Source organism: Pan troglodytes, chromosome 3, assembly GCF_028858775.2.
Source record: "Pan troglodytes isolate AG18354 chromosome 3, NHGRI_mPanTro3-v2.0_pri, whole genome shotgun sequence".
NCBI lineage: Eukaryota > Metazoa > Chordata > Mammalia > Primates > Hominidae > Pan > Pan troglodytes.
The window spans coordinates 4,615,859-4,629,198 of NC_072401.2; the positions used below are offsets into that span (position 1 = coordinate 4,615,859).

General features: G+C 43.0%; 1 protein-coding gene across 3 annotated transcripts in view; it reads left to right on the forward strand.

Annotated features, from left to right (window-relative positions):
* ZBTB49 (zinc finger and BTB domain containing 49) overlaps positions 1–13,340 on the forward strand; it is a 31,578-nt gene that overhangs the window by 268 nt on the left and 17,970 nt on the right. For all 3 annotated transcript variants that reach the window (XM_001154268.5, XM_009447296.4, XM_063809325.1), the window contains exons 2-3: positions 9,455–9,625; positions 11,515–12,617. In XM_001154268.5, coding sequence (XP_001154268.1) covers positions 9,474–9,625; positions 11,515–12,617 — 1,255 coding nt within the window. In that variant the 5' untranslated portion in view covers positions 9,455–9,473. The remainder of the gene's footprint in view (positions 1–9,454; positions 9,626–11,514; positions 12,618–13,340) is intronic.

Below are 13,340 nucleotides of genomic sequence, written 5' to 3' on the forward strand. Positions count from 1 at the left end.
CCTTCCCGTCTCGGGGCACTCGAGGATACCCGGGGGGTTGGCGGCTCCTGCGAGAGTCAGCGAGCATTTGCTCTGTGCCGGGCATCACAGGGGACGCGGACTGAGACCCAGACGGCCAGGTTCCGGGCCTGGGAGCCGGGCCTTCTCCCTGGTGCAGCTCCCTCGGCCTGGAAACCCCACCCGCGCCCTCTCATCTCCAGGCTTTGCCCGCTGGAAGCCAGCCCGGCCCGCCTCCGCCCCGCGCTGCCCATCTCTCGGCTTCTGTTTCCTTCCACGCTGTAGTTGAGAGTAGCGCTTAAGACGACAGAGCCCACAGCCTAGCTCAGTTTCATTACGGTGTGGCCTCTTTGTGCCTCAGCCCCGCATCTGTAAAGCGAGTGTCATAGCGGCACCTGCGTCCCTGGAACCTTGTCGTATTTCATGAGTTGGTGCATGTAAATCGCTTAGACTAGTGGCTGCCACTTAGTAAGTACTCAATAAACGTTAGCTCTTCTCAGCCCTTAAAACAGGGTCTGGCACACAGTGGTGGTCACTAGGTGTTTGTTGCTTAAATGAATGAATGAAAGTTGAGTGGAGGATGCACAGAGTATTGTGAGAAACCTTCACTCCCAAGGTGTGTGTAAATGGGTGATAAGGTTTCACTCTGAAAGTGAGCAGTGTTGGGCCTGGAATAGAAGGTGTATTAGTTTGCTAGGACTGCAAACAAAATACTGGGTGGCTTAAACCACAGAAATTTATTATTTTCTCACAGTTCTGGAGGTTAGAAGTCCAAGATCAAGGTGTCTTCATGTTTGGTTTCTTCTGAGACATTTCTCCTTGGCTTGCACGTGGCTGCTTTCTTGCTGTGTCCTCGCATGGTCTTTCCTCTGTGTTTTCACATCTCTGGTGTCTCTCTTTGCATCCAGATTTCCTCTTTATAAGAACATCAGTCAGGTTGTATTAGGGCCCACCTTAATGGCCTCATTTTAACTTAATTACCTTCTTACAAGCCTGATCTCCAAATACAATCACATTCTGGAGTGCTGGGGGAACAGTTTAACCATAACAAAAGGAATTCACAGAAATGGACAAGGAGGGAAATACTTCCCAACAGAAGTGACAGAATGGCCAGGAGGCTTAAAAGCAGGGTGCTCAAGATGTTTTTTGTGTTCAGGGCACATATGTGTACTTCAGTCTTGTTTGTGCTCTCGTACTGTTTTTGGGTTTTGTTGTTGTTGTTTGTTTGTTTGTCCTCCTGAATACTCAAAGAAAGTGAGCCCGCTCATTTTTTTAGTCTGGCAAACTTAACTCACATTTCAGCATAGATGTGTCTTCTAGGAAGTTTTCCCTGACCCTGCCTCCCAAATTAATTTCTGCTTCCTCCATTTAATAACTTTGGTACAGGGCTGGGTGCGGTGGCTCACGCCTGTAATCCCAGCGCTTTGGGAGGCCGAGGCAGGCAGATCCTGAGGTCAAGAGATAGAGACCAGCCTGGCCAACATGGTGAAACCCTGTAAATCCCATCTCTACTAAGAGTACAAAAATTAGGCGGGTGTGGTTGCGCATGCCTGTAATCCCAGCACTTTGGGAGGCTGAGGCAGGTGGATCATTTGAGGTCAGGAGTTTGACACCAGCCTGGCCAACATGGTGAGACCCCCACCCCTCGTCCTTACTAAAAATACAAAAATTAGCTGGGCGTGGTGGTGCATGCCTGTAATCCCAGCTACTTGGGAGGCTGAGGCAGAAGAATCGCTTGAACCCAGGAGGTGGAGGTTGCACTGAGCCGAAAGCACACCACTCCACTCCAGCCTGGTCAACTGAGCAAGACTGCGTCTCAGAAAAAAATAAAAAATAACTCTGGTACAGTGCGACGATACTTGTTTTTCCCACTAGACTGATGCTTCATGAAGACATGGATGACCGTATCTGATGTGTTTGCCATCGTACCTTCAGTGCCTAGCGCATAATGGGCACTGTGTAAAGTTAAGTGAATGATGGAAAACTGAGACACAGAGCCTGTGAAGGGCAGGGAGCACATCTGTTCCGTTTGTCAGCATTCCATCCTCACGACAATCTGTTGCACATGTTAGGCACACAGTATCTGTTTAACCGAATTGGCCTTCCCAGTATGATAAGAGTCAGCATAAAGCTAAGACAAGATTCCAGGTTTGTTGCTTCAAGCCAGTGCTTTTATGAGTAGGGTGGAGGTGAGGAGCTACAAGTAAGCCATTTGGAAAGTATGATGATGGGCAGACTCCTTAGGAGCCCTCTGAGGTAAGCTTGACTTTAAGGTGCGTGAACTGTGGGCCCTTGGAGAAGTAATCTATTAATGGCACTGCTGAAAAAACATCCACAAATTCTATCCAGTAGTATTTGACCTGTTGGTAGAATTGAGGGGCCTTTGCTCTAGGAGTCCTCTCTGCAGGTTGAAATTCCATTCTGGCTGTTGTTTTCTTTAGAAGCATTTCTTCATTCACATTGATCTAAACTTTTTCTTGTTTCTTTTCCCCCCATATTTTCATTTTTTGACGCCATTCATACCATCTTTCCACCATCACATTCCTTGTATAGATTTGTAGCTTTTAGAATGAGAAAAAAACCTCTAAAAGAGATCCTCTAGTCCAATAGGGGACCTCTCCATTTTTATAGATGAAAAACTGAGGCCCAGAGTCTCATCCATCCAGAAATATGTATTGAGTGCCTATTATGTCGAAGACACTCTGCTAGGCACCAGAGATACATTGTTCAATAAGACGGATGGAGTCCATGTCTTCATCACAGAAAATTTTTACTGCTTGTCACTAGGTGAGTTAGTCGCAAAGATGGAAGAGAACCTTCTGCTCCTTCTGTCACGCTATAACACCTTGTGTAGCACATCTTAGTCCTGAATTGTGCAGTTCCTTAATGCAAAGCTTGTCTGTGGGATTACCTGGACAATCAGGCATAGGCAGTAGACTGAAGAGGCAGCTGATTCCGATCAAAGGAAACAGTGGTTATGAATGCGGCTTTGGTGTCAGATTCCCTGGCTCTGAATCCCACCTCTGTCCCTTATTACTTACCTATTTTTAGCTGTGTGACCATCTTCTCTGTACATGGTCAGGTTTTCTGTTGCTGTGTAACACTCTACCCCCAAATTTAGTGACTCAAAAACTATTTTATCTCATAATTCTGCAGGTTAGGTATTCAGGCAGGTGTCAGCTGAGAAATTCTTCAATTCTATGTGGTGTCAACTGGGATCACTCAGTGGCATTCAGTTGGAGGAGGGGCCAGCCTGGAGAGGTCAGGATGGCTTTCCTGGGAGCCAGCTGAACCCTTCTTTGTCTCCATGTGTTCTCTCTAGCTGGGCATCTTACAGGTGGCTCAGGCCTTCCATAGCCACTGTTCTGAAAGATGGGAAGTGGAAGCTGTTAGCTCTTAAGGCCTGGGCCTGGGAAATGAGCACAGCTTTGTAGCACAGAATCTGATTAAGGCAGAGCCTGTGCAGGAGGGAAGGAGACCTAGACTCCACTACCCCATGGGAGAATCATCAGAGAATTTGTGGCCATCTTAAATCTGACAAATTCCTCATTGTCCTCACCTGTAAAATGTGGATAATAGTAGCACCTATCTTATGGTAAATGAGTTAATAAGTGTAAAGGGCTTAGATTAGTGCCTGGCATCTAGGAAACATAAGTATTTGTCATAATCATTACTATTATTAGGTATAAGATACATTTTTGTTTATAATTGACAGAACACATAAGAAATGTAAGATACAATTTTTTTTCCAGACCTTTTTATAACCTCATTGGGGTTTCCAGACCTTTTAATAACCTTATTGGGGTTTCCAGACCTTTTTATAACCTTACTGGGGAGGTACAGGATTGACATCATGAAGTAATTTAGAGAACTATACAAAATGATATGGAATAATAATAATTATTATTTTGAGATGGAGTCTCGTTCTGTTGCCCAGGCTGGAGTGCAGTGGTGCAATCTCGGCTCACTGGAACCTCGGCCTCCTGGGTTCAAGCGATTCTCCTGCCTCAGCCTCCAGAGTAGCTGGGATTATAGGCATGTGTCACCACGCCTGGCTAATTTTTGTATTTTTAGTGGAGATGGTTTCTTCGTGTTGGCTAGACTGGTCTCGAACTCGTAGCCTTAGGTGATCCGCCTGCCTCGGCCTCCCAAAGTGGTAGAATTACAAGCATGAGCCACCGCACCCAGCCTCTAATTCCTATAGTAAAAGTAAATTGTGTAACAGTTAATAACTGCGTAGCATCATAACTCTGGGGGTCATTCCAAATAACTTTTTCCTTTATCACTTCTATAGACCTAGAAAATGTCTAATTTTCTAATTAGACATTTACCTAATATACCTAGACATTTACATTTGTATAATTTGACATTTTTACCTAATTTTAACAGGTCCGTGGAGGAGGGTTTCGTGTGTGTGTGTGTGTGTGTGTGTGGGTGTGTGTTTAATGTCTTTTTTCCCGTGGGCGATAGCATAGCGTAAAAGCATAGACTCCAGTGTTTGGGGGCCAGGATTCAAATCCTGCCTTTGGCACATCATAGTTGTATGATCTTGGATAAGTGACTTAAAGTCTCCATATCTTAATTGTTTCTCTTGTGAATGGTGGTAATTGGGTTCTTAGAGACTTGCTTCAGTTAATGGATGTTGTATTAATCCATTATCACACTGCTATAAAGATACTACCTGAGACTGAGTAATTTAAAAAGGAAAGAGGTTTAATTGACTCACAGTTCTTCGTTGCTGAGGAGGCCTCGGGAAACTTAAAATCATGGCAGAAGGCGAAGTGGAAGCAAGGCACATCTTACATGGCAGCAGGGGAGAGAGAACCAGGTGGGGGGAGCAGGGACTGCCAAACATTTTTAAACCATCAGATCTACTGAGAACTCACTCACTATCACAAGAACAGCATGGGGGAAACTGCTCCCATGATCCAGTCACCTCCCAACAGGTCCCTCCCCTGACATGTGGGGATTATAATTTGGATGAGAACACAGAGCCAAACCATATCAGATATGATATGCTTAGCACAGGTCTGTGGTTAAATAGTCAGTAAATGATAGTTTAAAAGAATGATAAACTTAGAAGCCTTTTCAGGCAACCAGCTTGGCAGGGGTGGGTAACTGATTACTCACTTGGCTGTTACTAGCCTTGAGGATTCAGCACTGGGAACAGTGTTCGCCACCTACCATCATGCCTTTCTTTCTGTACTCTCTTTTGGGGCAGTACCTCAGTGTTGCTCTTTGTCCCAGTTTTCTCTGAGTCTCACTTTGATCTCAAACCAGGAGATCTCAAACCAGGAGATCATGCCAATACCCCAAACCCTACACATTAGAAACAAAGCTTTCCATAAAGAGATGAGGGGAATCAGAATAAGGTCTCGATTTGATAGGTGAGGTGATGGGGGATGAAATTTAGAGATTCTACATTGAAGGGGCATGCCATTGAAGAAGTTTAGCAGAGAGTTGGAGATTAGAACTGGTAGCTGAAGCTAAAGTTTCAAATTTAGGAATTGTGTTAGAACATGTAAAAGCCAAGAATGAAAGTGATTGTCAAGGGAAAGAGGAGAGGGCTATGGTGCTGCACCTTAAGGAACATCAATGTTTGCAAGGCTTGAGGGAGACAGGTACAGGATAGGGATGGGACAGATCAGGGACATAGGAAGAGAACCAGAGGAGTTCTGGGAAAGAAGGGATTTCAGGATGGGAGTTGGCAGACCACATTGCCATGTGTGGCAGGAAAGCTGGAGAGGATGGTTGAGGACTGAGGAAAAGTCACTGTCAGGAAAGTCTGTTTCAGTGGAGTGAGTGGCAGCAAGGTTGCAAGGTGATATGGTTTGACTGTGTCACCACCCAAATCTCATTTTGAATTGTAACTCCCACAATCCCTGCATGTCATGGGAGGAACCTGGTGGGAGGTGATTGAATTATGGGGGTGGGTCTTTCCCACGCTGTTCTCATGACAGTGAATGAGATCTGATAGTTTTAAAAACGGGAGTTTCCCTGCACAAGCGCTCTCTTTGCCTGCTGCCATCCATGTAGGACATGACTTGCTCCTCCTTGCCTTTCACCTTCTGCCAAGATTGTGAGGCCTCTCCAGCCATGTGGAACTGTAAGTCTAATAAACCTCTTTCTTTTGTAAATTGCCCAGTCTTGGGTATGTCCTTATCAGCAGCATGGAAACGGACTAATACACAAGGTGAGAAAGGAGTCGTGAGAAAGTAAAGTGGGGCATGTAGATAGCTATTTTGAAAAGTATGAAAGAGAGACCTGTGATGACTAGAGGAACCTAGGGGGAGGGCTTTGTCGTTACCCTGTTTTGCTTTGTTTTCAGCATGGGGCAATGTCAGTGTGTTTGTGTGTAGGAGCCACCGAAGGACAGGGTGAAGCAATGAAAGCTTCACTGATGGAACCAGGTTCTAGGGGAGGCAGGAAGGCTCAAGGGGAGAGGGAAGGTTCATCTTGGGAAGGAGGAGGCATGTTTCATCCCATGAAGCCTAAGGGAATGAGGGAGGGGTGAGTGGGAAATTTGGAACTGAGAAAAATTTAAGGCACTATGGTTATCAAGTTATACATCGGTTCAACCTTCTTTTCTTTTATTTATTTATTTTTATTTTTTGAGACAGAGTCTCACTTTGTCGCCTAGGCTAGAGTGCAATGGCGCGATCTCAGCTCACTGCAACCTCCCCCGCCTGGGTTCAAGTGAATTGCCTGCCTCAGCCTCCCCAGTAGCTGGGATTATAGGCACTCGCCATCATGCCTGGCTAATTTTTGTATTTTTGTAGAAACAGGGTTTCACCATGTTGGCCAGGCTGGTCTCGAACTCCTGACCTCAGGTGATCCCCCCACCTCAGCCTCCTAAAATGCTGGGATTACAGGAGTGAGCCACTGCGCCCGACTGGGTTCAGCCTTCTTAGTGAAGTTTAAGTCACAGCCATTTTTATGAGTGAGGGAAAGAGACGTGATGGGAATGAAGACCCTGGGAAGATCACAGAGGAGCAACCCCAAACCCAGAGCGGGTTAAGAATCATGGGGCTGGGTGCAGTGGCTCATGCCTTTAATCCCAGCACTTTGGGAGGCCGAGGTAGGCAGATTGCTTAAGCCCAGGAGTTCAAGGCCAGCCTGGGCAATGTAGCAAAACCCCATCTCTGCAAAAATTTTTTTAAATTAGCCAGGTATGGTGGCACATGCCTGTAGTCACAGTTGTGGCGGGAGGATCGCCTGAGCCCAGGAGGTTAAGACTGCAGTGGGCTCTAATCACATCACTGCACTGTAGCCTGGGTGGCAGAGCTAGATCCTGTTTCAAAAAAAAAAAAAAAAAAAGAATGGTGGGAAAGTAGGTGACAGCTCACCTAAGCCCTGATCTGGAAGGTGGGAGGGTCAGGTATAAGTAAAGTATTCTCAGGACAGAACCAAAGGCTTTCAGAGGAGAGCGCAGGCAGAGATCTGCAGTCCGCCTGCTCAGAATCACCGGAATGCCTGTGATGCGGTTACCAGGCTCCCCTGCAGACTGACAGAACAAAACCCTGGGATGTACCCAGGAATCTGCATTTTTAACAAGCTCCCCAGGTGATCCTTACGGATTATTACAGAATCCTTCCATATGCCAGATACTAGTCTAAATGTTTACACAGGTAACCACAATAACCTGTGAGATAGGGTGAGGACAGTGGGTCACAGAGAAGTCATTTGCCCAAAGTCATATAGCCAGTGAGTGGTGGAACTAGGTCTCCAACCCACTGGCCAAGAACATAGGTGGTTTGGGGAGCTGCTAGTAGTTCATTTTGGCTGCCACATACTTGGAGTAATGGGAGATAAGTCTAAGTGAGAAGTAAGGGGTGTGTTGAAAAGCTTAGATTTGGGATTAGTAATGTAGTGACTTTTTCAGCCATGCTTAAGTACTGAGAATGAAGGCAAAAAAAGCAGATGATGCCTTTTTAGATTTTTAGTACCATACTGCCTTTTTTTTTTGAGATGGGGTCTCTCTCTGTCACCCAGGCTGGAGGGCAGTGGTGCCATCATGACTCACTACAGCCTCAACCTTCTGGCCTCAAGCAGTCCTCCTACCTCAGCCTCTCAAGTAGCTGGGACTACAGGCATGTGCCACCATGCCCAGCTAATTTTTGTTTTTATTTTTCATAGAGACAGGGTCTCACTGTGTTGCCAGACTGATCTCGAACTCCTGGACTCAAGTGATCCTCCTGCCTCCACCTCCCAAAGTGTTAGGATTACAGGTGTGAACCACCACGCCTAGTGCAGACTGCCTAACCTTCATAGTCTTGTCCCAAACTGGTTCCATTTCTTCCAACTATTTCTCTTCCATAAATCATCCCCTACTAGACTGCGCCCTAGACGTCCAAGACCGTGGCTTACTGGCCTGTGTATATCAGTGTCTGGCTCTTAACTGTTTTGTTTAGTCGTGCGTCAGGCACTTTCGTGTGTGTGTTTCCCTCACTAGAATTTCAGCTGCATGAGAGTGGCGACCTGGCGTGTTTTGTTCATTGTTGTGACCCTACAGCCTGGCACACAGTAGTCAGTTGGAGAACAGAGGCTGAAGGTTGAAACTTGCAGTGTCTACACAATGGCTTCCCATCTCATTTGGAATCAGAGTCAGGGTTCATAACAAGTCCCGCAGGCCTGGGCATGACCTGACCCTCTGTCCCCTCTAGGATGTCATCTCCTGCCACTCACTCAGCCACACCTGAGCCCAGCAAGCTCCTGCCTCAGAGACTTGGTGCTTGCTGTCCTTTCTGGCCCAGGTACCTGCACAGCTCCTTCCCTTCCTTCAGGCATCTGACCAAGTAGCCTCTTAGGGAGGCACAAAGGCACGAGTGAGGGGACCTGCTTCTTTGCAATGTCTCTGATATCATTGTCTGGTGATGTTAGGTATTTTGACCTGTACCTTATCTCCCAAAATAGGCTCCTCGTTTCCCCGACTTCTAATTCAGTGACCTGTGTACAGGTGTTCGATAAATATGGATTTGATCTTAGCCAGCTGGCTTTTCTTTCACCTTATACATTTTTATGTATGTATATATTATTTTATTTTTTATTTGACATATTCCTAAGTAGATACCGAGAAGTACATACAGTATTAACATGGTCATATTCTAGATTTGTACTGTTTAAATTCTGTGGCTTTTAAAATATAAATTACAATTTCAATCCCCCAGCCACATTTCAAGTGCTCAGTGACCATGTGTGGCCAGTGGCTACTGTATTGAGCAGTGCAGATAGAGAGCATTTCCATCATGACAGGTAATTCTGTTGAACAGCAGCGGTCTAGATGCCTCAGAAACAGAGTTATGTCTGTGTGTGTGTGTGTGTGTGTGTGTGTGTGTGTGTGTGTGTGAGAAACTGTGATGAGAGAGTGAAGCACAGATCAATCAGTAAGTTTCAATCCCATTTAGTTTCCAGTGAGGTCCTTAAGAATATCTGTCGTATCTGTGATTTTTTGCTGTAGGTCACTCGAATGGTTGAGCATGGACCCTGTTGCTACCCACAGCTGCCATCTCCTCCAGCAACTGCATGAGCAGCGAATCCAAGGCCTGCTTTGTGACTGTATGTTGGTGGTAAAAGGAGTCTGCTTTAAAGCGCATAAGAATGTCCTGGCAGCATTCAGCCAGTATTTTAGGTGGGTATTTTAGACTTCATTCTCCTAGCTGTGAATTAAGGGTAAAGCTCTTTTAGTATGGAAGTATTCATATTTTGTTCTCCTTGGATTTCACTATCTTTATCTTTTATAGCACATTGGATTTTGTAGGAGTTGTTTTAATTTTTAAGTTTGTTAACCATTTTTATTATTTTTGCTTTTGTGTTTAGAGTAACCTGAAAAGAAAAGAGGCTCTTAAGTAAAATGAATTTGGGATGATTGAAAGTATTTTGGTTGTTTGTCTTTCATTTTACTAATTCTGGCTAATGTCAGTCTTCTACATATATTTCTTATCCTTTCAAGATAAAATGATGGAGGAATTAAGTTCCCGGTCAGAATTTTTCTGTGATAAGAAATCAGGGGAAAAACATATTTGGTGTTGGATTTTTCTTTTCTTTTTTTCTTAATTAAAGCATTTTAGTTTTTGTTTCTCATTTGAATATTCTAAGAAAACCTTATAATCATTTTGGCTTATATGAAATATTTATTTATAAATAATAATACTAAGAAGTTGTGTTTCAGCTTATTTAAACATTATTCTGTATTCCCAGCTACTCAGGAGGCTGAGGTGGAAGGATCCCTTGAGCACAGGAGTTGGAGGCTGCAGTGAGCCGTGGTCATGCCACTGTACTCCAGCCTGAGCAACAGAGGGAGACTCTGTCTCTTAAAAAAAAAAAATTGTTAGAGTTAAGTGATTCTGCATAAGTTCATTTTGTTGTTAGCAGGTTTCTCTCTCTTTAAATACAAAGTCTCTCTTTTTAAAGTACTTTTTGTTTCCAAAATGCATACCGTTTTACTGCTCTAGTAGACAACGTGGGACATGATTTGCACTTTCCTTGATAATCCTGAATCATCAAATTGAGTCTCAGTTATTGTATAGGCCACATTACACATTGTAATGAATCAGCTTCTTAAGGTAGGTAGCAGGTTTTGTTCCTAGGAAAAATGGTCGCAAACTCTTGGGTTTGCTATCACCTGTTTTTTCTGTCTTCCCAGGACAGTTAAATTTTGATATTGTGATACACAGGCTGTTTTGCGCTTAAAAACAGAACTGAAGGCTGTTTGGGGGAAATAGGTGATTGTATTTGACAAAATGCCTTCAACTTACTTACCTGAGCTTATTATTTCATACATAATACAAATTTGTTCACCTGTGACCTTGGCTTGTACCCAGAATAAAGTGCCTGGGCTTTAGAGTGCATTTTGGTCTTCACTAACTCTTAGGGTTTTTCTCACTGTTGGTTTTTGAACCACTGGCTGGCTGAAAAACCTAACAGCCAAATAAATTACTGGTTACAAAGGAATGTATGTGGAGGGTTGGTTTATTCTAGCTATTTTTTTTTAAGTTTTCTAGGCACTTAGATGTGGAAATATTTGTGTATATGGTTTATGGCCTAAAATATAATACTTGTCAGACTAAATATGAAATAGTGAAAAGTATATATTATTTAATTTTGTGTACTCTATTAGTATGTATTTAATATATATGGATAATTACCTTTCGAAAAAATATTTAGAGCAATCTTTTATTTCTTAGATCATATTGGGAATTATCTTAGAAACTTCTTGATTTGTGGTTTATCAGTCATATAAATGTATGTAATTTTTAATTTGTAAATTTGAGTATATTTCAAAATTTACTTTGAGATATATTTTGAAGTCTGCATACCCAATCCACCAATTTAATTCATCTGAATTATTTAGTTGGATGGTTTGCCAGGTTGTTTTAAAGGATTAAAATGTACTTATGTTAAAAGTTTTGACATTCACAGAAGGATAGTATTTTTTAATATTAATATATGAATGTTATTTATAAGAAAAAGACGGTGTGAATTTTTGGCACTGTAAACAGATATTCTTTCTTTTACCAGGAGCCTCTTTCAGAATTCTTCAAGCCAGAAGAATGATGTTTTTCACTTGGATGTTAAAAATGTCAGTGGCATAGGGCAGATCCTGGACTTCATGTACACTTCTCATCTAGATCTTAACCAGGACAATATACAAGTAATGCTGGACACAGCACAGTGTTTGCAAGTTCAAAATGTTCTGAGTCTGTGTCACACATTTTTAAAATCAGCCACTGTAGTACAGCCACCTGGCATGCCTTGTAATAGTACATTGTCTCTACAAAGCACCCTGACCCCAGATGCCACTTGTGTTATCAGTGAAAACTACCCCCCTCATTTACTGCAGGAATGTTCAGCAGATGCACAGCAGAACAAAACGTTGGATGAATCGCATCCGCATGCTTCACCATCAATTAATCGTCATCACTCCGCAGGTGAAATCTCAAAACAAGCTCCTGATACTTCAGACGGCAGCTGCACAGAACTGCCTTTCAAACAGCCAAATTACTATTACAAACTCAGAAACTTTTACAGTAAGCAGTACCATAAACACGCAGCTGGTCCCAGTCAGGAGAGAGTTGTTGAGCAACCTTTTGCTTTCAGCACCTCTACAGACCTTACCACGGTAGAGAGCCAGCCTTGTGCTGTCAGTCATTCTGAATGCATCCTGGAGTCTCCCGAGCACTTACCTTCCAACTTCCTGGCCCAGCCTGTGAATGACTCTGCCCCACACCCTGAGTCAGACGCCACATGCCAACAACCTGTCAAGCAGATGAGGCTCAAAAAGGCCATTCATCTGAAGAAGCTCAATTTCCTGAAGTCACAGAAATCTGCAGAGCAAGTATCTGAACCCAAGTCAGATGATGGTTTGACAAAGAGGTTGGAATCTGCTAGTAAAAATACCCTAGAGAAAGCTAGCAGCCAAAGTGCTGAAGAAAAAGAAAGTGAAGAAGTCGTCAGTTGTGAGAATTTTAATTGCATTAGTGAGACGGAGAGGCCTGAAGACCCGGCTGCCCTGGAAGACCAGTCCCAGACACTTCAGTCCCAGAGACAATATGCGTGTGAATTATGCGGGAAACCTTTTAAACACCCAAGCAACTTGGAGCTTCACAAACGGTCTCATACAGGTAACTGATTCAGTACCCACAGGCAGAAGGGAAGGACATAATGCGGATGCTCAGACACCACTGGCTCTTCTTGTTTTTGTAAGAAGTTTTGCTGTTGTTTGATGTCATTGATGATTTTAAACAAAATAAGGGGGATTAACTACTTTTTGTTTTATATTTTTGGTGATGCATCTGACTTAAAGTTTTGTAAATGGTTTTATAAAGTCACTTTAAAAAGGTGCATACTTTTAATTTTTATTTCAACTATATTTTTATATGACAAGCCATCTGTCTCTAAAGAAAGTATAGTAATTTTGGTGCACTCAGAATTTCAAATTAATTCTAAAATGGATAAGCTATATTTAGTTGTCTTTTTAGAATTAGATTAAGCTTATTTTTTGAAAGCATCATATAGGTTAATTTAGACTAACCTAATATACTTTGAATAATTCTACAGGTTCTCTTGGAAGGAATTTGAGTGTCTAATTTTTAAAATTCTAATTTGGGAGTCAGGAAGTAAACTTTTTAATAAGAATCAGCTTTAACCATTTGATATTCTCAAAAGAAAATTCTTCCAATTTAAACATTTAATTTTCAAAGTTTTGTTATCTTAATTCATGCCTCTTTCTGTTTCCCAAAAGATTTTTTTAAGGTATTCTCTCTCTCTCTCTCTCTCTCTCTCTCTCTCTCTCTCTCTCTCTGTGTGTCTCTCTCTCTCTCTCTATATATATATCTCCACACACA